The 22186-nt window shown below is 60.1% G+C and overlaps 3 protein-coding genes across 3 annotated transcripts in view; 2 read left to right on the top strand and 1 right to left on the bottom strand.

Annotated features, from left to right (window-relative positions):
* Positions 1 to 857: 857 nt before the first annotated feature.
* SIX5 (SIX homeobox 5) lies at positions 858 to 5016 on the top strand. Its single transcript, XM_037518182.2, has 3 exons — positions 858 to 1642; positions 2494 to 3296; positions 3510 to 5016. Exons 1-3 carry the CDS (start codon positions 858 to 860, stop codon positions 4118 to 4120), a joined length of 2199 nt encoding a protein of 732 aa, XP_037374079.1. The 3' UTR covers positions 4121 to 5016.
* A 129-nt stretch (positions 5017 to 5145) lies between these two features.
* On the bottom strand, positions 5146 to 21799 carry MEIOSIN (meiosis initiator). The gene is made up of 13 exons (XM_037516803.2): positions 21393 to 21799; positions 15709 to 15799; positions 13373 to 13484; positions 11698 to 11838; positions 10655 to 10900; positions 9687 to 9795; positions 8879 to 8976; positions 8268 to 8423; positions 7849 to 7919; positions 6827 to 6973; positions 6508 to 6740; positions 5794 to 5883; positions 5146 to 5320 (listed from the first exon to the last, which is right to left on the bottom strand). The coding sequence occupies exons 1-13, from the start codon at positions 21461 to 21463 to the stop codon at positions 5152 to 5154; spliced, it is 1734 nt and encodes a 577-aa protein (XP_037372700.1). The 5' UTR covers positions 21464 to 21799; the 3' UTR covers positions 5146 to 5151.
* FBXO46 (F-box protein 46) overlaps positions 15559 to 22186 on the top strand; it is a 27100-nt gene continuing 20472 nt past the window's right edge. The window contains exon 1 of the mRNA XM_054697250.1: positions 15559 to 15598. The gene's annotated coding sequence lies outside the window, so the exon portion shown is untranslated. The remainder of the gene's footprint in view (positions 15599 to 22186) is intronic.

Here is a 22186-nt window from a genome sequence, read left to right as displayed (position 1 = left end):
TGTTTTCCCCCCACCTGGTACCCCACCCCCGGCCCTCGCGAATAAAGAGCCCCCTTGTCAGCCAAGGCCCGGACTCCGGCGTCGGGGCCGCCGCGGCGGGGAGGCCGCCCAGGGGGCGGGGCCGCGGGCGGGGGGCCAATGGCCGGGCGCGAGCGCAGCAGGGGCGGGGCGGGGCGGGGCTTCGACATCCGACCAAGGCGAGCGAGGGGGCGCCCGGGCGGCTCCGCCCCCTTCCAGCTGCGACCCAGCTGTGCCCCCCGCCCGCCGGGAAGAGGGGGCTGGGCCGGCGCGCGCGGCCGTCCTCCTGCACTGCGCCTGCGCGGGCCACGCGCATCCGTTCCGGGGCTCACGCCCAAGAAAAGTTGCTGTAAACTTTGCAGCGCGGGCCCCGCCCCTTCGCGCCGCCAGGCCCGCCCCCCGGGGAGCCGGGAATTCCGAGGGGCGGAGCGCGGGCCGCGATGGGGCGCGGGGGGGCCCCGCCGAGGACGCGGCCGACGGGGGCGTGCGGGAGCTCCGTCTCGGGGCGGGGGCGGCTTCGCGCCCTGGGCCCCGCGGGCGGCCCGTTACCTTCCCCGCTGTCCCGATGGGGAGACTGAGGCCCTGAGCCGGGGCGCGCGGGGCGGGGCGCGCGGCCGGGCGGAGGGAAAACAAAGGCAGCGCCACGACCGCGGGGGCCGGGCGCGCGGGGCGCCGGGCCGGGCCCCGGGCGGAGCGCCGGGCTGGCAGCGGCGGGGAGCCGCGGGGTCGGCCGGGGGCGAGGCGCGGGGGGGCGGCGCGGGGGCGCGGGCGGGGAGGGGGCCGGGGAGAGCCCGCGGGGGGAGGAGGGGGAGGGAGGAACTTCCCAAAGTTGCGAGAACATGGCTACCTCGCCCGCCGAGCCGAGCGCGGGGCCGGCGGCCGGCGGGGAGGCGGCGGCCGAGGAGGAGGAGGCGGAGGCGCGGCGGCTCCTGCGCACGCTGCAGGCGGCCGAGGGTGAGGCGGCCGCGGCCGGGGCCGGGGCCGGGGCGGGCGACGCGGCGGAGGGCGCGGGGTCCCCGGGCGCCGCGGGGTCGCCCCCCGAGGCCGCCGCCGCGCCGCCCGCGGGCCTGCGCTTCTCGCCGGAGCAGGTGGCCTGCGTGTGCGAGGCGCTGCTGCAGGCGGGCCACGCCGGCCGCCTGAGCCGCTTCCTGGGCGCGCTGCCCCCGGCCGAGCGCCTACGTGGCAGCGACCCGCTGCTGCGCGCCCGGGCGCTCGTGGCCTTCCAGCGCGGCGAGTACGCGGAGCTGTACCGGCTGCTCGAGAGCCGCCCGTTCCCCGCCGCGCACCACGCCTTCCTGCAGGACCTGTACCTGCGCGCGCGCTACCACGAGGCCGAGCGGGCCCGCGGCCGCGCGCTGGGCGCCGTGGACAAGTACCGGCTGCGCAAGAAGTTCCCGCTGCCCAAGACCATCTGGGACGGCGAGGAGACCGTGTACTGCTTCAAGGAGCGCTCGCGCGCCGCGCTCAAGGCCTGCTACCGCGGCAACCGCTACCCGACGCCCGACGAGAAGCGCCGCCTGGCCGCGCTCACCGGCCTCTCGCTCACGCAGGTCAGCAACTGGTTCAAGAACCGGCGGCAGCGCGACCGGACCGGGGGCGGCGGCGGCGGCGCGCCCTGCAAGAGGTGAGGGCGCCGGGGCGCGAGGGCGGGCGGCCTCTCCCGGGACGGGGGCCCCGCGGGCGCCCGCTGCCGCCGCCCGCGCGCCCGGCTCCTCCGGCGCCCCCGAGGGTCCGGGCTCGGGCCCGGGCCTCTGCCCGACATCCCGGCCCCTCCCGCCGAGGCCGGGGCCCCGCGCCCCTGGAGGCGCCGGCCCGGACCCCGTCCGCGCGCGCGGCCACGGCGGCGGGGGAGGCCGCGGGGGACGCGCCGCCGAGCGGGGGCGCGGCCGCCGTCCCCACCCCGCCGGGGCTTTCTTGGGGCCCCCCGGGCGCCCAGGCCCTGCCCGGACCGTTACTCGCCCTAACCCCCACCCCACCCCCAGGCCCGGCGGCGTGGTCCGGCGTCTGTCTTTGTTGTGAAACGTGAACCTTCGCCGGCTCCGGTTTCCCTGTAACCCAAGCCCTTCCCCTCCCACCCGAGCCGCCGGCCTCCCGCTCCGTCCCTGCCCCCGGGGGAGGGCGCGGCGGCCGCCTCCCGCTCTCCCGCGCTCAGCCCAACCCGGCGCCTCGCGGGGTCGCGTCTCCGCCGCTGGGTCCCCAGGCCAGGGGGGCGGGAAAGAAGGGCCTCCGCCCCCCCCCCGCCCCCGGGCGCCAGCTGTGGCCCTAAGGCAGCGATATCAGAACCAGGTTTGCAGAACCTCCCGCCCGGGCTCCGGGGGTGCACCGAGGAAGCTGGTTTTCTGCCCCCCGCAGTCGTGCGCTGAAGTGCGGGCTGGGGAAGGGGGGCGGCGGGGTCAGCCTGGGCTCCCCGTGCGGCCCTCTGGGCATGGAGGCGCAGCTTCCAGGACCTCAATTTTCCATGCTTTCTCCGGCCAGCGAATCTGATGGAAACCCCACTACTGAGGATGAGTCGAGCCGCAGCCCCGAGGACCTGGAGTGGGGGGTGGCCCCGGTGGCTACCGACGCCCCCGCGCAGGGCTCCATATTCCTGGCCGGGGCCGCCCCTCCTGCCCCCTGCCCGGCCTCCTCCTCCATCTTGGTGAACGGGAGCTTCCTGGCCGCCGGCAACTCCTCCGCGGTGCTGCTCAACGGGAGCCCCGTCATCATCAACAGCCTGGCCCTGAGCGAGGCCTCCAGCCTGGGCCCCCTGCTGCTCGCGGGGGGTGGGGGCGCCCCTCCGCCACAGCCCAGTCCGCAGGGGGTGAGCGAGGGCAAGACCTCCCTGGTCCTGGACCCTCAGACAGGGGAGGTTCGGCTAGAGGAGGCTCAGCCTGAGGCCCCAGAAACCAAGGGGGCCCAGGTGGCTGCCTCAGGGCCGGCTGGAGAAGAGGTGCCGGGGCCTCTGCCCCAGGTGGTGCCTGGCCCCCCACCCGCCTCCACCTTTCCTCTGCCCCCGGGACCGGTGCCTTCTGTGGCTGCTCCACAGGTGGTGCCCCTGTCCCCCCCCCCTGGGTACCCTGCCAGCCTGGGCCCTACCTCCCCGCTGTTGAACCTGCCCCAGGTGGTGCCCACCTCTCAGGTGGTGACCCTGCCCCAGGCTGTGGGGCCACTGCAGCTCTTGGCAGCTGGGCCGGGCAGCCCCGTGAAGGTGGCCGCCACGGCGGGCCCTGCCAACGTGCACCTGATCAACTCTGGGGTGGGCGTGACCGCCCTGCAGCTGCCTTCGGCCACTGCCCCAGGTAGTACCCCTGTCTCTCTGGCTGGGGTGTGGGCTGGGCGGGGTGGGGGGCAGTTGTCTCAGGGAGGGCGCTCACCCCCGGCGTGTCCCGGGACCCTTCCGTGCAAGGTGGGGCCTCAGGGTCCAGAGAATCACTCCAGGGCCCGCCCTTCCACAGCGGCTCGCCCGCCTCTTCTCTCCTGGCCAGCTGACCCCCAGCCGTCTCTCCCCACAGGGAACTTCCTCCTCGCCAACCCCGTGTCGGGCAGCCCCATCGTGACGGGGGTGGCCGTGCAGCAGGGCAAGATCATCCTCACCGCCACCTTCCCCACCAGCATGCTGGTCTCCCAGGTCCTGCCGCCCACGCCCGGCCTGGCCCTGCCTCTGAAGCCAGAGACGGCTGTCTCCGTGCCCGAAGGGGCCCTCCCGGTGGCCCCCAGCCCCGCGCTCCCCGAGGCCCAGGCCCTGGGGCCGCTGTCCGCGCAGTCTCCACCGCAGCCGCCGCCCGCCCCGGCCCCCGCCAGCCTGCCCTTCTCCCCGGACTCCGCCGGCCTCCTGCCCGCCTTCCCGGCGCCGCCCGCCGAGGGGCTCATGCTGTCGCCCGCGGCCGTGCCCATCTGGCCGGCGGGGCTGGAACTGAGCGCGGGCACAGAGGGGCTGCTCGAAGCGGAGAAGGGGCTGGGGACGCAGGCCCCCCACACCGTGCTGAGGCTGCCCGACCCCGACCCGGAGGGGCTGCTCCTGGGCGCCACGGCGGGGGGCGAGGTGGACGAGGGGCTGGAAGCCGAGACCAAGGTCCTGACCCAGCTCCAGTCGGTGCCGGTGGAAGAGCCCTTGGAACTGTGAGCCCGGGCCTCGGCCCGTCTGCTGACGATGGTGCTCGCGGGGGGACAGGACGCTGCCTCGGAGCCCACGCGCCGCAGGTGCTCCGCTCCGCTCCCTCGAGGTGCTGGGGCATCGCCCCTCTGGCCCCGAGGCCTCCTGTTACAGCCCTTCCCTCTGGCGGGTCCTGGCTCCGGGGCCTCCGCCCCCCTCAACCTGGTACTAGCTGTGAGCTGAGATCCTGCCCCCTGGAGCCCCCTCCCTCGCCCTCCCCAAAACACTATTAATAGCTCCCACCCTCAGTGTTCTCAGAAGTGCCTGGAATCCCGGGCTGGGGGGGCCCATCCGTCGTCTGACGGACGCCTCCCGGCCGGGCCCTTCCTGCTGAAAGGGGTGCAGCGTGGGGGCCCGGGCGGCGTGCCCTGACCTCCCCCCGGACTGAAGCCCTCCCGACTGCGTCTGGCCCCAGACCAAAGATCCCTCACCCCAGGGGGAGCCCTGGCCCACGTCTAGTTTGTACCCGAAATCTTTATTTTTCTAGGACTTGTGTTACGTCTCCATTTCAATTAAAATGAAGTTAACTGCCAACTAGGGCCTCCGGGGGCAGGTCACCTTCCCAGCGGCCGCGCCCGCTGCCATCCGGCGGCCGAGGTGCCTGGGGGGGCGGGTGTGGCCTGGGACTCAGGATCCAGGTTGAGGGACCTGGGGAGCAATCTTGACCTCTCCTGCTGGGAACCAGGCTCCACGTGCTTTATTTTGAAAACAGTAACCTATACGCAGAAGGGGCGCGGGAGCAGGGGAGGGTGAGAACAGCACCGGGACCATCTGACTCCCGGCTGTGGGGAGGCAGGGCGAGGGAGCCCTTACCAACCTGCCCTCCCCGCGGCGCTCGCGGGCGAACGGGGAAGGCTTGGGGTCAGCCAGTCCCCGCCGGCATCACCGAGGGGTGAGGCCCAGCAGGGGTGAGGCCAGGGATGGGGGGGGCACCGCCTGTTGTCACAGGCTCAGGGTAGAACAGGAGCTGCCGTGCAGTGGGAGCACCAGGCCGGCAGCCCTCAGACCCGGGGGGCAGGCGGCGGCGGGGCTGGCTTCGGGGCGCTGCGGGCCTTCTCCGCCAGAAGCTGGTAGAAGGGCTTGGGGGGCTCCCAGTCCTCGTCCTCGCTGCCGGAGCTCTCCTGCTTCACGATGCGGTTGTGCTGGCGGCTGAATCTGCGCGCCTTGATGCTGGGGACAGAGGCGGCGGGAGGGGCCCTCACTGGCTGCCCCTCTGGCCCCGGCGCTGGCCCGGGTCTGGGCTGACCGGCCGCCCTTCGGGAAGCTCCCCCGGCCCCACGTGGACTCGGCCAAGGGCCCCGCCCTCCTGGGAGGTCAGTGAGCACCTGGCACCTGTGTCGGGCCAGGCTGGATGGCTGGGCGGGGAGGCGGAAGAGGTGCGGCCAAGCCCCCGCGCCAAGGCCCAGTTTCCTGCTGAGGAGCTCCCTGCGGCCCAGGCGGTGGGGGAAGTGGGGGCCCGCGGGGCCCACGTCCCGCATGAAGCTGTCTGTCCTTTGGAGCTACAGGTACAGCCCTTCTCCACCCCACGCCCCCCCAACTCTCGCACCAGTTTCTGACGCCCAAAGCGCCCACCCACGCCCAGCCTGGGGAGCCTGGGCCAGAGGCCGGCAGGGCCTCTCCCCCCGGCCGCGCGGGCTTCTCACCAGTAGGGTCTCCGCTCCTGCTGGGTCATCACCCGCCAGAGCTGGGCCAGCTCCTTGGTGGCAGCGGTGGACGCAGTACCAGGGCAGGCTCTGGAGGGGGAGGGGCGGGGTCAGGAGAAGCCGCAGGGTGCCTGGCTCTGGCGCCCACACCCCTGTGCACCGAGGCTCCCTCAGCGCAGGGCAGGGAGGGACAAAGATGGCAGACACAGCCCCCGGCCCAGGGACCACATCTGACGCCATCTACCCCCTGAACACCTGTGCGGGAGGCCCCAAAACCTAACGTCCCAGCAAATCACAACAGGTAGAGTCCGGCTCCCCCAGTCGTAGAAAAGCCCACCAAAAGGTTATTTTAAAAAGCCCCAAATCCTTCTTAGCGGCAACAAACCTCTGCACCTGGGGCACCTCCGAGCAGTGCATGCAGTCACCCCCCTTTTCCTGTTCTCCACTGTCTACCCAATACTCCGGCGCGTCCAGCCCTCACCCCAGTATTAAACCACCACACCCCTCATCTTTCAAGGTGCATCAGCCAATGCATTCCCTTTTCCTGCAGCCTGGGCTGGGTTTCCCTGTTGCCTTCTCAGGTCTGATGAGGCACCTGGTCAGGCCAGGTGCTGGGGGAGACCGCGCCTGGGGGTCGTGGCTGCTCCCTAAGGGCGCATGCGTCAGGGCCCACAGGGCAGGCAGGGCCCGCAGGCCGAGGGGACCCCCACCCACCGGATATACTGCTTCCGGTTCATCCTGCAGAACATGATGAAGCCGTTGACGCACTTTTTCTTCATCTGGGTGGGGCCGGCGGCGGCCTTGCTCTCCTTGGGCTTCACAGGGCCCCGGCCCTTGCGGGCCTTTCTCCCGACCGTGGCCAGGGCGGGGGCCCGGCGGCTGGGGGTCCACGTGTAGTCGCCGTCGTCACTGGAGGACAGCAGGCCCTTGGGGTCGGCCTGGGTGTCCTGGGTGGGGGACAGAGGTGAGAGGGGGCGGGAGAGGCGGAACCCGCGTCTGGGGCCCGGCCTCCTCTCGCCTCCTGCCTCCATACCGACTCCGGGTCTGTGTCCGCGGAGCTGGGGCTGGCGGGCGCCCTGCCGTTGCCACTCAGCGGGAGGTAGCAGTGGTCCAGCGACACGGAGGACGGGCACAGGCCGTGGGGGCCGGGCGCGTCTTCGGGGGCCTCAGAGGGTGTGTCCTGGGGTGAAGGGGAGAGTTGGGAGGGGATGAGGGGGCAGCAGTGCCCCTGCTCACCGCCTCACGCTCCCACTCTGCCGTCCTTGGTGTAATGTGAGCTTCACAAACAGCCGGGCGGCCTCACCCAGACACACCTGGACATTTCAAGCAAATGTTCCCCAGTCCCCACAGGTGGGAGATGGTGGGGCCCAGGCCCCCTGCATCCTGCTCTGGGGCGCTGTCTTTTCTCCTGTAGGTTTATCCTTCCCCACAGCCGTGAGGCCTGGGCAAGTCTCACTCCTCTGAACATCAATTTCATCCACAGAACAGTAGTGGCCTCCACGCCCGAGAGCCGGCTGGGAGGCCTGCTTTTGTCTCTACCGTCAGTTCGGTCATTCATTGAAGTGGGAGGACTAACACACACTTTTGGGGGCCAGAGCTGGGGCTGCCTCCCCCTCAGATGATGGGTCTCCCTCAGAGGGTGGCTACGGAGGTCAGCCCAGAGGCCTGGGAGGTCCGTCCCCCTGAGGCTCCCGGGCTCCCTCTGCTGTGAGTTTCCTCATCTGTAAAATGGGGTCTTGAGAGCCCTGGCCTCTCTGAGCGGTGCAGTGTCTCGGGGACACCTGGTCGCCTCAAGCATTAATCCTTGTGTCCAGTTCACCGAGGACCCAGCACAGGGCAGGGGCCTGGCAGCAGCAAGTGTGCAGAAGACAGCACAGCATGGAGGGTGGACAGGCGCCTGGGAGGCTGAGGAGCGCAAGTGACGGATGGGGCGTGGGGGTGCCGGGAGCTGCTGGCCAGCTTGAGGTGGACGAGGGGCTCAGGCCTGTGAGCTTGTGCGTGGCAAGAGGATGGGCGTGTCCTGGAGTGAGGGGTAGGGGGTGGGCAGAGGCCTACCTTCCGTGGCTCCTCGAGCATGCTGGCCAAAGGCGAAGCCACAGGCTCTAACAGCACTTCCTCAAAGAGCGCTGTGGGGAGGGAGAGCAGAGGGGTGGCTGGCGGGGAAGGGCCTCTCACGCGCCTGCCTCTGGTGCATCCCGCCTGCTGGGGCCTGCTCTGGCTTTCTGCTTTGGGATCTCCTGCCCTGTTCAAGCCAAATGCACAGGCCAGGTCTCCTGGGTACCTCCAATCTGGGCAGGAGGGGGCTCCCCATGTGGCCTCCACGTGGGGCCTAGGGTGGCTCCCCCACTAAGCTGTGGGCTTCTGGACTGAGGGCCTGATGGGCTCACCCCTGGGATTCCACATTGCCCGACACGGTGCGTGTTACCACGAGTTTTCTGAGGGAGCCAAGGGTCGGCCCAGCCGTGGACGTTCACCTTGAGTCAGGTACTCGGTGTCGTCCTCCAAGATCTGTTCAGGCAGCATTTTCCCCAGGGAGCTGAAGAGGGAAGGGCTGAGGCCCAGGATCTCGCTCAGGTGGCCTGTTACACTATAGTCGTCAATCTGGGGTGGCTCCAAGGCCAGTGGACTCCCTAAAAAGCACACATCAGGCTTCGGGGTACAGTCGGAGACTGTCCTCTCCCCTCTAATATGAAGCTGATACTGGGAGACAGTGCCAGACGCCGGGATGAGGTAACTATCCTCATTTTTGTCAATTCCTCACTTTGAGCCCTCGGTAGAGGAGACCGAGACGCCTGGTGTTGTGAGGGGGAAACTCCCCGCCAAAGAAATCAGTGTATCACAGCGCGCCAGACCCAAAGACTGGCAGCAGCCGCCTGGAGCTCTGTGTGAAGAAAGATTCTGGGGTAAGGCCAGGCTCAACAGAGAGTGGCGGCCGAGAAGCGGTGTGTGCCGTGGCTCCAAGACGTGGGCACGCCGTGCGCTTAGCAGGCACCTGGGCCTCCCCAATCCCCCTTTCCGGGGAATCCTCAGAAGGACGCTACCAAAGAGGCCCCACACCAGCCGACGAGGAGGGAGTTTCAGTCACCGTGCGGGCTGTCCTCTCGGGTCCAGGCAGGAAGCCAAGGGTCGGCGTTGGGGTCCTCCTTGTCCGCTTCCTCACTGGAGTCGAACACCAGCTTCTGTCTGCAAGAGGCGGGATTCAAGGGGCTGGGAACCGCTGTGTGAGCCCAGAGGGCGCTCCCCTATGCCGGCCGCTGGGGGCAGAAGGCTGAAGCAGCTGAGAGCAGCCCTCAAGGCGGCGATGAGAAGCTGGTGAGAGGGCCAGTGCTGTTTTGGGGGGAAAGGTGGGCAGGGCAGGAGGGAGGTCGGCTCTGAACTTGCCCTAAAGAATGGGTAGGGTCTTCCGGGTGGACAGGGAAACAGGCTTGCCTGGAACAGGGCTCCGTGGGCCGGGGCCTGGGTCGCGTGGTGAGTGGAGAATGTCTGCTGGTGTTGAGGTTAAGATTCATGGGGGAAGGGTTGGCAAGAAGAACTGGGGTCAGGGGGTTTCTCGAAGGCCAGTTAGAACATTGGGCCCCTAGCCTGTGGGCACTAAGCAAAGCTTGAAGCAACAAGTTGGCAGGTGAAGGATGATGAGTTCGATGTGGCTGGACCAGTGAGGACCGGCTGGATGAGGTGGGGCAGGGCAGGGGGAGCCCAGAGGAGGCTGTGGCCTGGTCCAGCAGACAGGAAGCAAGCTTTCCTCCGAGTTGATGACGTCTGCTACAGAGCTACACCCGCAGCTCCCCAGACACCAGTCTAGGAGGTAAACTGAGCTCATTTCTCACTACCCCTCAGCCATTCCAGACCAAATACCTCAGCATCGCCCCTCATAGCCCTAGGGGTTCCCTTACCTGGGAAAGGGCTGTGTCCTGTTGAGAAACTGGAGCCTCTGAGCCCCTTGCTGGTCCTCTAAGGCAGAGTAAGGCCCACCAGGCTGGGCTCTCTTTCCACAGCAGCAGCCTAAGGAGCAAGGCAGGACTTTCACTCCTGTGAGTGTGTCACCTCCAGACTCACGGGCAGGGCCTGCCACCACCTCCCCGCCAACCCATCCTAGTCAAAATTTCGGGCCTGGGTTGTGGGCAACCCAAGTCACCCCAGGTGTCTGGAATCTCACACCCCTATAAGAAGCTGCAAGGCAGCTAAAAACCACAAACGCAAGGTGAGGACGCCTGTGTGGTGTAAGAGTCTTATTCAGTCACCCTTGGCTGAAGGGAGCCTCTATTATTTACTTACTTGTCACACAGTTAAGTAAACTGGGGCATTGATCAAGTAATTTGCCCACGTCACACAACTCGTGAGAAGGACTGGAGGCCCTTGTCTCCAGTTTGGGTACAGTGCCCTGGAGCCCCAGGAAGCCTGGATCACTCTGGATGGTCCGGGCGGGGTGTGTGTGTGACTCCTACATGGGACAGTGTGGCCAGCACCTGGCACACGCCTGGGCGGAGGAGATGCTCGGGAGCAAGGGCAGGGTGGCCTGAGACCTTGCATGCACATTGGACCTGCTCACCCCCTCTTGCGCCATCCCCTCGTCAAGCTGCACAGGGGCGAGGCATCTTGAAAGATTTTCTGATGACTTCAAGTGAAGTCTCAAGGAGAGGCCCTAACCCAGTTTGGTCATTGGCAGCCTGCGCAGGAGGGCAGCGCCCATCATGTCCCACTTGGACACCCACAACAGAGCCTGAAGGGGAAGGGAAACTGGGAAAGAGCCTGCCAACAGGACACTGAATTCCCAGCTACGAGGACTGGGCCTGGGACAGCTGAAGCCGCAGTCGCAGCAGACACATGAGCAGCTGCACGAACTGTGAGGAAAGAGGCCAACCTGGGGTGCCGCAGTGGACGCTGTTCTCAGCCACATCCAGCAACGTCAGCCAGGACCTGACGCCCTTTCTGTCGCCAGGAGGCAGAGGTGATGCAGCCTGGGGGAGACTGTAGGAGTAGGCGCAACTGGGAGGGGTGGTGGCCCCCAAGGCAGTTCCTCCTTGCTGCTCTGGGTATGGGGATTCCTGCTTCTTGGGCTTAACCAGGGCCAGATAGCGGCGGGGGTTCTGGGCCCGGCTGTGGCGTTCTGGAGAGCAGAGAGACAATGTCACACAGGGCTGGGCGCCTAAGCATGCCCAGAAGATGAGATGTACGTGCGTGGGTGTGTGTTTTTTCTCTTTCTCTGGTTCCAAGGCTCTGTTCCAAACCTTTGCCTGTCCTGGTCACTCACCAGCCCTCCCAGGTGAGCTGGGTCCGTAGTGAGAGATCACCGAGTCGGGTGCTCCCTTCCCCTGACCACATGTTAGCAACCCCTGTGAGTCTTGAAAAGAGGCTGACCCCCGGGCACCAGCCCAGACCAGTGGGCCTGGCTTTCTGGGCGTCGGGCATTTCCTACAGCGTGCTGATGATGCAGGCGCGCAGCAGGGCTGGAGATCGGTGACTACATCCAAGTCCCGTTTTAGACATGGAGACTGAAGCCCATGAAGGAAAAGGCCCAGTCATGAGGCTGAGGCTGCCCCTAGGACTCTTGCCTTCCACATGTGGGTCTTTCCACTCCCCCAGGCTCCCTGCCATGCCCTGGCCCCACAGGGACGGCTGCGTAGGAGGGCGGCTTCCATCGACTGCGACTGCATGCTGACCGCGTGTCTGTCTGCTTGGGCATTGCACCAGCGGGATGTACACAGGCTCCTATGCCTCAGACTGCCTGGTGGCGGGAACTCCATTCCCAGAGGACGCAGCTCAGGGATGGAGTGACCCCCGGGGCCTCAGCTGGTGAGGAGGGGCCAGGAGAGAAACCCAGGCTGGCGGGCATGTGGCATCACCATCATGGACAGTCTCCTGTTCCCCCCTGCTTCCCAGTCTACCGCCTTGGGCAGCTTGTACCTGACTCCCAGGGCCACCACTTCTTCTGAGGTTTCCGGCAGGCTCCCTGCAGAGGGGACTTCCGAGAGTGTGGGGTGCTCAATGGAGTGGAGTGTCTTTGCCTTGCGGGTCCGGCCGCTGGGTTCCATGCCAGCCCTCCTCCTGCAGGACGGAGGAGACAGGTCAGGCGCCCTCAGCCTTATGCCATCCAGACGCCTGCCTTGCCGACAGTGCCTCCCAGCCCCAAGTGGGTGGCCAGCCATGGTCCCCAGGCTGATTTTACAAATGTGGAAACTGAGGCCCTGGGAGGAGATTGGACTTATCTGAGGTTGCAAAGCCAGGCAGCAAAAGTATAAACGAAAACTTGGGGTTTCCCTGAGCCATTCTGTTTTCAGCTAAGAGGAAAGACAGACTTGATGCTTCCCCATCCCAAGCCCACTCCTCCTGCCTGCCTTGAGACAGTGAGGGCTCCACTGCCCACCCTGGGGTGGCCCAGGGCGTCGCCCCCAGGCTCTCAGTTCACATCCCAAGCATACCTACTTCTGCCCACATCCTCAGCTACAGTGCTAGACTGGGCCTCAGGGCCTCCTGTCCCAAACACTCTGATAAGTATCTTCATGATCTCCCCGACTCTCGGTCCTCACTTAATAACCAGCCCCCACACTAGAGGCCAGGATCCCTTAAAAAAAAAAACAAAACAGGGCCTCCCCGGTGGCGCAGCGGTTGAGCGCTGGGTTGCAAAGCTGCCCGTAGCCTCTGTGGCGCCGGTTCGATCCCCGGCTGCTCCCCGGCCACTGGAGGAGGGTCCCACATGGCGCGCAGACCTCTCCTGCCGCCCGCTGCTCCCCTCAGCAGTGTACTTCGGTCCTTCTGCCTGCTCTGCTCCCCGCTCTGGCTCTGGTGAATTCTCTCACCCTCCCGCGCTTCTGACTGTACCCAGTGCATGTATAAACAAAACAAATAAACAAATAAATAAATAAGTAAAAACATGCATCTATATAAAAAAAAATTGTAAACATCAGTGAAAAAATAAAATTTGAGACCCACCGAGGAAAAATATTAAAAAAAAAAAATAAAACAAAACAAAAGCCCTGGCTTTCCTGGGGCTGACAGTTCTTCAGTAAGACTCATCTTCATCTCCTTCTACCTCCTCTCCCCCGGGCAGGGGCTCGTGCCTGACCTGTCCGGCTCTTGCTGTGGGTTTCCCACACCAGTAATAATGACAGCTGCCTAGCACAGGAAGACCTGCACGTGCCACGCACATGTCACAACACGTGTCCACTCTGGACCCTCACGACAAACAGAAGTCCTGGCACTGGCTCGGTTTTGCAGAGGAAGAAGCGAGGCCCACAGAGGTCAGGTGTCTGAGCCCAGACCTGGCCCTAGAGCCCTTGTGCAGTCTCAGTGCAGTGCCTCCAGGCACATCAAGCTGCCTGCCCACAATCCCATGTGTTTTCCCGCCTGCGGGCTCTTGCTCGGCCAGATGCTTCTGCCTAGCAGGATTCCCTCTTCCAACATCCTCGAAGGCCCAGCTCCTTCCTGCCAGTCTTCCCAGACATCTCCAAGTTCCTGACTTTGTCCCCTGCACCAGCTGGGAGGTCTGGGAGGGCCTCCTGTGAGGCACTTAGTGTCCCTGACAGCCAGAACAATACTTGGCACGAGCAGGCACTGGAAAGCGTCGCCTGAACCTACTTACCCCGAAGTGTACTGTCCCCATCGGTGGTGTAGATTTTGAGCAAGGCCTTGGCCACATCGATGTTCCTCTGGAGGAAGTGGATGTAGTGCAGGACATGCAGCAGAATCTCCTTCTACTCCCAAAAGAAAGGCAGAGTGAGCACGGGAGCAGGGCCCAGGTGTGAGGCTGCTGACACCAGAGAGCGAAAGGCTCCCGGACCACAGCCATCCCCCTGCAGAGTCCCTCTTCCGCTGTCCAGGGCTCCTTGGGCCCGTGATGGTGGAACTGAGGCCCCACGTGGGGAAGGGACGCTCGCTGGTGACAGAGGAAGTGGCACAGCTGGGATCTGAAGCCAGGTGTGCCTGGCTTCCCTCCTCTCCCCTAGTTCCCCTCACTGGCTTCTCCTCCTCTGAGCCTCAGCACCTCGGCAAAGTGCTCTCCCCTGCAGAAGCTCTCCAGCCCCCACCCCTCTTGCCAGGCTGGGGCAGGTGTCCCTTCTCAACGCACCTGTAATGCCCTGGACCTGTTCCCCCCACACCGCCACCTAATCTTCTGCTCACACAGGATACTCGCCGCTGACCGGGAATGAGGTGAGGGTGGAGACTGTTGTGGCCCACTGACCTCTGTGTCCCAAGCACACGGAGTCAAGAGGCAGCCTAGCAGGGATGGCAAAGGGATGATGCCTTGGCAGTGGGCATGGGGCCTTCTGCTGCTGCGGGCATCACCACCTGGCCACCAAATGCCAACTGAACTGGTCCTGAGAGGCTACGCTAAAGAGACTGCAGCTCACACAGGACCAGGTACGGAGCGGGATGCAGCCTATTGGGGTCACCTGTGTGGCTCATAGTCTACTCGGGACAACAGACTTTAATAAATTCACATGTCACCCAAGTCACCTGCTGCGTGAGCAGCACTATGAATAAAGGAGTGTCACGAGAGACTCTGAAATGAGACTTGGTATCTGCAAAGGGTGCTCTGAAGCAGCAATTAAAATGAGACCAGAGGCCTCCCTGGTGGTACAGGTGGTTGAGCACAGCTCTGTGAGGCTGTCCGCAGCCTCTGCAGCACCGGTTTGATCCCAGGCCACTGGCGAGGGTCCCACATGGCGTGCAGACCACTCCTGCCGCCCGCTGCTCCCCTCAGCAGTGTACTTCGGTCCTTCTGCCTGCTCTGTTCCCCGCTCTGGCTCTGGTGAGTTCTCTCACCCTCCCATGCTTCTGACTGTACCCTCTGCCACTTACTGGGGGCAGGTCATGTGACTTCCTCCAGCCTCAGTTTTCTCACCTGTGCACTGGGAATGAGGATATTCAGGAGGAGAAGATTTTTTTTAAGGGTCAAGCCATTTTATTGAGGGGCTCCAAGAGAGGGAAGATGGGAGGAGGGAGACCAGATCCCATGGGGCTCTCCCCGGCTTCCAGTCAAAGAAAGCAGAAAGGACCATTATTGGGATGAAATAAATGTGTGTGAAAATGCCCAGCACAGAGCCTGACACATCAGTTGCTCCAGAAATGCTTAGTCAATGTTCGCCCAAGACCCCCGTCACCAGGTTCTCGAGGGATTACATGGGGACCTCCTCTAAATGTTGATAACCAGACTGTGGGTTTTTCGAAAGCAAACACTGTCTTTTTGGCTTATTATCTCCAACACCATGCTTGGCGCATGGTTGGGGCTCCCTGGGCTGACGACTGCAAACTGCGAGGTGACGTGACACGTTCGTTGGTTACTGTTGCTGGTGTAAAGGCTTTGCGGAGAAGGCAACTGGGGGTCATCTCAGAGCAGGCCCCCCTCTCAGAGGGCTCTGTAAGAGATACCCAAGAATTCTTTGCCTCCCCTTGTTGTGACCACAAATTTCTGATAGCCAATAATCTCCCCACAAATGGTTGATGAATGAATAAGTGAGTGAGAAGAAATACAGCAAAACAAGAGCACGCCAGCCTTCCAGACCGCTGAGTCTCCTATCCAGGTGTTCCCCTGGGAGCAGGGCGATGGCTCGGCAGGAAGATACATCTAAGTAGCCACGGGGACAAGCATAGAGCTTCATCTACTCTCACCTCTGGAGATGACTCCTACGAGTCACAAAACAAGGGACCCAGGAAGCAAGTGACATTTATTCAGGGCCAGTCATGGCTATTGTGTCATTCTGACTTCACAGTATCTCTGGGAAGTGACAGTTATTTTTCTCTGTTTTACAGATAAGACAACTGAGACTCAAGAGCTACGCAGAGGGGCCTGCCCAGAGCTCTGCAGGTATGCAGCCGGGGAGCTCAAGCCCATGGCCGTTTGACTCCCCAAACGGTAACCTCTGCCTGGCATCTTGCGTGTTTCCCCAATCGCCCCCCCTCCTTCAGTCCCCATACCTTGGTGAGCTTCTTGGTGCCAATCTTCAGGGCCATAGGGAGCAGCAGTGCCAGCTCTTGCAGTTTGCTGGTGTGATTCTTTCTCTGCTTCCTGTTGTTAGGGAAAAGGCTGGTTTGGGTTCGAACATTCAACGTGGTATTTGGCCTCTGACTCCCAAACCTCCTGTTCTCAGCATCCTCATCTCGGAACACTGCCTACCCCAGCCAGAATCCCAGGCTGGACTCACTGCTCTCCCTTAGCCGCTTACCCAGTCAGTCACCAAACCTTGTCCATTGTGCCTCTAGTCCCATCCCCCTAACACCACCACCCAGGTCCAAGTCCATGTTTCTCGTCCTAGTCCACTCCCTCCATCCCGCCCCAGCCTCAGAGGCATGGAGTAGAGCCATACTCTACTCCAGTCAGGGTGATCTGGTAGAAAGCAAGGAAGGAAAAATATCAGGGTCTACTGAAGTTGAAGATATTATCTGACGCAAATCTGATCAGTTTCTCTCATTTCCTCAGGCTCAGAGATGATCAAACAGACTAAACACACTAGTGTGTATAAACTCAGCCACACTGAGCCTGACACATCGGTTGTCCAAAGAGCACTTCAAACCTCTTGATGTCATTCATTATTAAGGATCAGGTTCAAACCTTCAATGTGGCTGACAAAGCCCCTGCTGGCCTGGCCTGGCCGACCATTCTGTTCTCATCTCTTACTTTCTTGGCGTCTCTCACCAGTGGAGTCGAACTCCACAGGACAGTGAGCTACCTCTGCTAAGGCCGGCCAAGTGGTTCCTGCACTGGGCTGTCCACTGGGCGGGGCACCACAGTATCTCTATTACCCCAGGATCTGGTCCATTTAAGGAAATCAATGCATATTTGCTAAAGGAAAGACTCAACAAGGGCATGAAAGAAGCTGACTCCTCCGCAGCTGTAGTATTTCCGGGGCCTTGAATTCATAATTCATTATCTATCCACGCGCATGTACCTCCACACAACGCTCCTACCAGATGGACACACACAGAGTTGGATTCTCCCAAATTACATGCCACTGCACTGCTCATGCTGCTCCCCTGGGAACGCCCACCACGTCTGTCTCCCCCAACCCTCGTCTCTCCTTCCTTCAGGGCCCAGTTCACTGCCATGTGCCCGGGAAGTCTCCCCTGGCCTCCTCACCTTCCTCCCCCACTCTGAGTGCCCACGGCGCTTTGTGTCCGTTGCATCGGACCAGACACAAGCACGCTCTTTATTTCGTGCATTTACTCTACTCTACACGCAGCCCCTGCTCACACCCGCAGGAGTCCTCTTTGCCAGTTCTGGTGTGGATGCCATGGGGAGGGTGAGGAGTCAGTCTCCTTTGAGGAGATAGAGGGTCGTGTGGGAGACACACTTAGCTCTCTAACCCAATCCTGAAGCCCCAAAGATGCTTTCTCATTTACTCATTCGGCAGTTACTCGTTGGGCACTTCTACGTGCTGGGAACTGATAGGTGACAGGGATAAAAGTATAAGAAATACAGCCCCATCAGAGCTCATCGTCTAGTCAGGGATAATGCCATTAATCTCAAATTGTCACACACAAACAAAATTGCAAGGTGGGCCAGGATCAAATGAAAATGGGGGGCCCCTTGTTCAAAAATTAAGGACTTCAGGATGGTGAGAGCAGAGCAATAAACGAAGCACCAGACTCTTTAAGCATAAGGCCCGTGACGGCCTGGGTTGAACCCCATGAAGCTGGCCCTGATGGGGCAAAGGAGGAAGGTTGGTGGTGATACACAAGGTTGTCATAAGGGGCTGTGATGTAATGGGGTCTTCCCTGAGGAGGTGGACTTGGCCAGAACCTGTTCTGAGGGATCAGTGGCAGAGGGAAGAGAACATGTCAGAGGTGAAGGCCCCGTAGCACCAGGGAGCATGGGGAATTCAAAAAAAATAAGGCCAGAGTTTCTGGAGCAAGGGACAAGGAGTCCTTGGGGTGAGATGGGGCTGGAGAAAGAGAGAGGGGTCAGATGAGGGAGGGTTTTGTCGGCTCTTAGTACAGAAGAGCTTTGCCTTTATCTTAAGACCAAGGGGAAGCCATTAAAGAGCTCCTTGCAGGGAATGACATTAGTAGCACCTCCCCTCAAGCCTGCTATGACCCCGGAGGCTGTACATACTAGTCATTGAGTGAAAGAAAAAAAGAATCAAGTGGTCTCTAGTCCCCTCCTGGTGGAAACCATGACTTTGAGGGACAGAATTCTGTCCTTGGGGGAAAATTGAGTAGGCTGACCTCTGTGTCCAGGTCTTTTATTTACCACTTTCCTTCTGTTCTAGAGGAGTCCCTTGAAGCCCCAGTGAGAAATAACACACAAAGCAAGGCAGAAAGTGTCAGTCCAGTTCTCTTTAAGTTCAAGATGCTGATTGACTGTGTCTGAGAAAAAGGGGATCATACCCACCGAAGTCCCTAGATGTTTACTTTGGGTTTTGCAAAGCATCAAGGGGAACTTCTGTGCAAACACAGAAGTTCAAGAGGAAGAAGTTAAAGGAAGAAAGTGTGACTAGGAATCGAAATCCTGGCATTTCCAGACAGCAGTCCCGAATAAAATAGGTGTGACCTGGACTGCACCCACAGGCCCCCAGGAGTCAGCACTCCTTCCCACGGGTGACCCCTTGCTGGATGGTTCTGGTTTTAGCCAATTTTTTTCCCGACAGTCTCTATCTTTTTTTTTTTTTTTTAAAACGGGCGGCAGGAGAGGTCTGCGCACCATGTGGGACCCTCGCCGGTGGCCGGGGATCAAACCGGCGCTGCAGAGGCTGCAGGCAGCTTCGCAGCCCAGCGCTCAACTGCTGCGCCACTGGGGAGGCCCCAGTCTCTTATCATTTTTTCCCAGCTGTGCCCTGTAGGTCTGCAGGCAACAGGTCCAGTCCTGGTTCTGTTTCTCTAAATGGCCAGGTTTGTGTTTGCTGCAGGGCCTTTACTATTCCTGCTCCTGGAATGTTCTTTTGCCTGGGTCTTTACACAGTTGGCTTCTTTTTTGCCACTCAGCACTGTGCTTAAATGTTACCTCCTCAGAGAGAGGCCTTTTCAGACTACGTTCTTTGTCACAGACTCCTATTGCTTATCAGCATCTGACATCTTTCTTTATTATAAACTCCACAAGGGCAGGGATTGTCTTTTTTATTTATTGCTATATCTCAGGCACAGTGAGCATAGTTCCTAGGGCCTCTGATACTTTTAGGGGCTCATGAGAATGTTTCAATTTCTTTAAAATCAGAAGAGAAAAACAGGAATCTAATCCAATTAGTAGTATATTCATCATACGCTGATGCTGCCATAAACTATGATTTTTATTTATTTATTTTTATTTTTTTTAAGATTTATTTATGAATACTAGAGCTGGGGCACAGGCCAGAGATGGGGGTGGTGGTGAGAGGATTCACTGGAGACAGAGCGGGGAACAGAACAGGCAGACAGACTGAAATACACTGCTGAAGGGAGCAGTGTGTGAGCAGGAGGGGTCTGCTTCTCCATGTGGGTTGCTCTCTGGCTGCCGGGGATCGTACTCGTGCTTCAGAGGCTGCAGATTACTTCATAGTGTGGTGCTTAACCCCTTGCACTGCCAGGGAAGCCCTAAACTATGATTTTTATTTTTATTTTTTTAAAGATTTATTTATTTATTTTATACAAGAGCTGGGGTACAGGCCAGAGGCGTGGGAGGGTGAGAGGATTCACCAGAGACAGAGCGGGGAACAGAATAGGAAGACTGAAGAAATACACTGCTGAGGGGAGCAGTGGGCCAGACAGGAGAGGTCTGCTTCACCATGTGGGAGTCTCACCGGCCGGCGGGGATCAATCCCACAATGCCAAGGCTGACAGACAGCTTCACAGTGTGGCGCTCAACCCACTGTGCCACCGGGGAGGCTCACTAAACTATGATTTTTAAATGGAGGAAAGGGACCAAGAAGCTAAAACTGCAGAGAGTCACAGAAGTCACAATGCAGCCCTGGCTGCACCCCCTAGCTCTTCCAGTAATGCCTGGCACTTAGCAGGTGCTCGATAAAATAATGATGGCATTAATGAGGGCTCCTTCCACCTTGTGAAGGCCTTCTGGCTTTGAAAGGGCAAATGACTCTGATTCCTCTTCTTCTTCCCAGGGCTAATCAGCCCAAACTCTCCCTAGTCCCTTTTTATCCAAGAGCTGGCCCGCATTTTTCATACCACAAATAGGAAAACCAGCTCCTAATTTGCTTAAATATGCTTAAGAATTTAAGAATTGGGGCAGCCCCTAAGTGGGACAATGCAGGAGGCAACCCCAAGAGTCAGCATAATGGCTGGTTATAAGCATCAGCTTTGGAAGCAGACAGACCTAGACTGATATCCCAGCTCTGCCACTGGCTGTTGACTTTGGGCAAATACTTTCAAATCTGAGTCTGTTTTTCTGTCATTTATAAAATGGAGATGGCTAGGAAGATTGATCTTGTCTGGAAGGTGTTTAGCACAGCAACTGGCAAGGTGGACAGTCATCTGTCAGAACGACTTAGGAATAAGCAATGTTGGACAAAGAGGTGGAAGTATTATATTGGAAGGCTGGGGTTGATAAGTATTGTTTTGGTTGACCAACATCTAACCCCATATTTTCTGACTACAGTACTTCAATTTTCCTTTGTAAACCACCCCTCCCCCGACTCTCAATCCAGGAGAGGATGACCCTTGTCTCCCATTCCACTAGGGGGCACCCAACCCAGATCAGCGGGTTTGGTCAAGCAGATTCAGTGGATCTGGGAAAGAGATCCCTACTGCTGGGGTTGGCAGGATATGGACCTGGGGCTGCTGGGGGCCATCTTGTCCCCACAAAGCCAAAGCCTGCTTGAGAAGGAAGCCAATGCAGCCAACAGCAGAGCCAAGGAGAGATAGATTCCTGGCACCATCATTTAACCCCCACCCTGGAACCAGCCAAGCCAAATGGCCTTGAATTTTTTGCTGAAAGGATTCAAATTATAAATTATAAAAGGATTCTGTTTTATGCTTAAGCCAGTTTTAGCATGAACAGGTGTCTGTTCATTGCAGTTAAGCATTTTTATTTAATACAACAAATCCAAATCTAGAAAGGGGGGCAACAGATGCAGTATTGGTGATCTCCAGGCTTCCAGAGGGGAGGGCATTCTTCTTTTTTTTCATGGTGCTCCTTCTGAGCACAGTACCTAAGTAGAGAACCTGAACAAAGCAGATGCTTAACTTTGGAGTTAAAAATGAAGGAAAGATGGAGGGATGGACACAAAGTCACCAGGGGGAGGTGACAGAGGTTAAGATGAAGTCTGGCTTTGTTTTCTTTATCCAGACATTGAAGGAAGGGAGAAATCTGATTGAACCCTCAATCTGCTGTGAAAATCCCCTTTCTAAGATTCCTGACACTTGGTAAGTGCTAGGTGGCTGAATGACTGACTATGTGAATAAAAGAAAGGGAGAAAGGACATATCAGAAACTTAGAATCAAAGCCTGCAAGGGCTTAGAGATTATCTTCACCAACCATCTCAGCGTTATCTCATCTTGAAAATGCTGGCAATATTCACTCCTACTTCCTGGAGTTGTGGAAGGATTAGAGGATACCATGCAAACAAAAGGCTTTGCAGACTCTGGCAAACAATAAATGCTCAGTGAACACTGTTAGTACTATTCAACCAGGGTAACTGGAGCCAATAGGGAGACGGGCTGGGGAGAGCCCTTACCTGTCATTGGGACTCAGGGGGCTGGCTCTGGGCCATTCAGGGGAATACAAGAGTCTGCTGGAACCCCACATCTGAAAAGAGGGAAAGAGAATTATTAGTGACTTCTGAGGTTCCAAGAGGAATGGGCAGCCTGGGCATCATTTCCCACCTAGTGTTCCTGAGAACATCCTGAGATCCCGACGAGGCCCAAACCCCGACAAATACAGGAGCAGAGGCCAGATTAAACCATGACCACTGAAACTGAAGCCCATCAATCCCAAACTGTAAATGTGTGCCCTAAAATCATCACCTGGGGGCCTCCCTGCTGGCGCAGGGGGTTAAGCATCGCACTATGAAGCAATCCGCAGCCTCTGCAGCATGAGTTTCCCCGGCCCACCAGGGAGCAACCCACATGGCGCAGCAGACCTCTCCTGACTCGCCCGCTGCTCCCCTCAGCAGTGTACTTCAGTCAATCTGCCTGTTCTGTTCCCCACTGTCTCTGGTGACCCCTCTCACACACCCCCCCCCCCCGCATCTCTGGCCTGTACTCCAGCTCTTGTATGCATAAATAAATCTTTTTTTTTTTTAAATCATGACCTAAAACTAAATCCCCCAATTTCAACTTCAGAACTTTGGCCTCAGTATGTCAGACTGTGAAATGGAGACCACCAGGCCTGACAACTGTGGCGTGGGATCTGTAAACCCTGACAGTAAGATACGAAAATGATGAGTCCAAACACCTAAAGGTCCTAGAACCCCAAAAGGGATATTCCCAAACCTAAACCCTAAATGAGATTCTAGATGCCACCAACAGT

This window comes from Talpa occidentalis, unplaced genomic scaffold (assembly GCF_014898055.3).
Source record: "Talpa occidentalis isolate TD23 unplaced genomic scaffold, MPIMG_talOcc4v2.1 talOcc4.17, whole genome shotgun sequence".
Taxonomy (NCBI): Eukaryota; Metazoa; Chordata; class Mammalia; order Eulipotyphla; family Talpidae; genus Talpa; species Talpa occidentalis.
The sequence above is the reverse complement of the archived record's forward strand: the minus strand, read 5'-3'. Positions and strand labels throughout refer to the sequence as shown.

Excerpts from the sequence above, each read along its gene's own strand:
- SIX5 (XM_037518182.2), top strand. The coding sequence starts at position 858 with ATGGCTACCTCGCCCGCCGAGCCGAGCGCGGGGCCGGCGGCCGGCGGG. Across the intron at positions 1,643-2,493 it reads GGCGGCGCGCCCTGCAAGAG|CGAATCTGATGGAAACCCCA; the intron begins GTGAGGGCGCCG and ends TTCTCCGGCCAG. Across the intron at positions 3,297-3,509 it reads GCCTTCGGCCACTGCCCCAG|GGAACTTCCTCCTCGCCAAC; the intron begins GTAGTACCCCTG and ends CTCTCCCCACAG.
- MEIOSIN (XM_037516803.2), bottom strand. The coding sequence starts at position 21,463 with ATGTGGGGTTCCAGCAGACTCTTGTATTCCCCTGAATGGCCCAGAGCC. Across the intron at positions 8,977-9,686 it reads AGGACACAGCCCTTTCCCAG|ACAGAAGCTGGTGTTCGACT; the intron begins GTAAGGGAACCC and ends CGCCTCTTGCAG. Across the intron at positions 8,424-8,878 it reads CCGAGAGGACAGCCCGCACG|GGAGTCCACTGGCCTTGGAG; the intron begins GTGACTGAAACT and ends TGTGCTTTTTAG.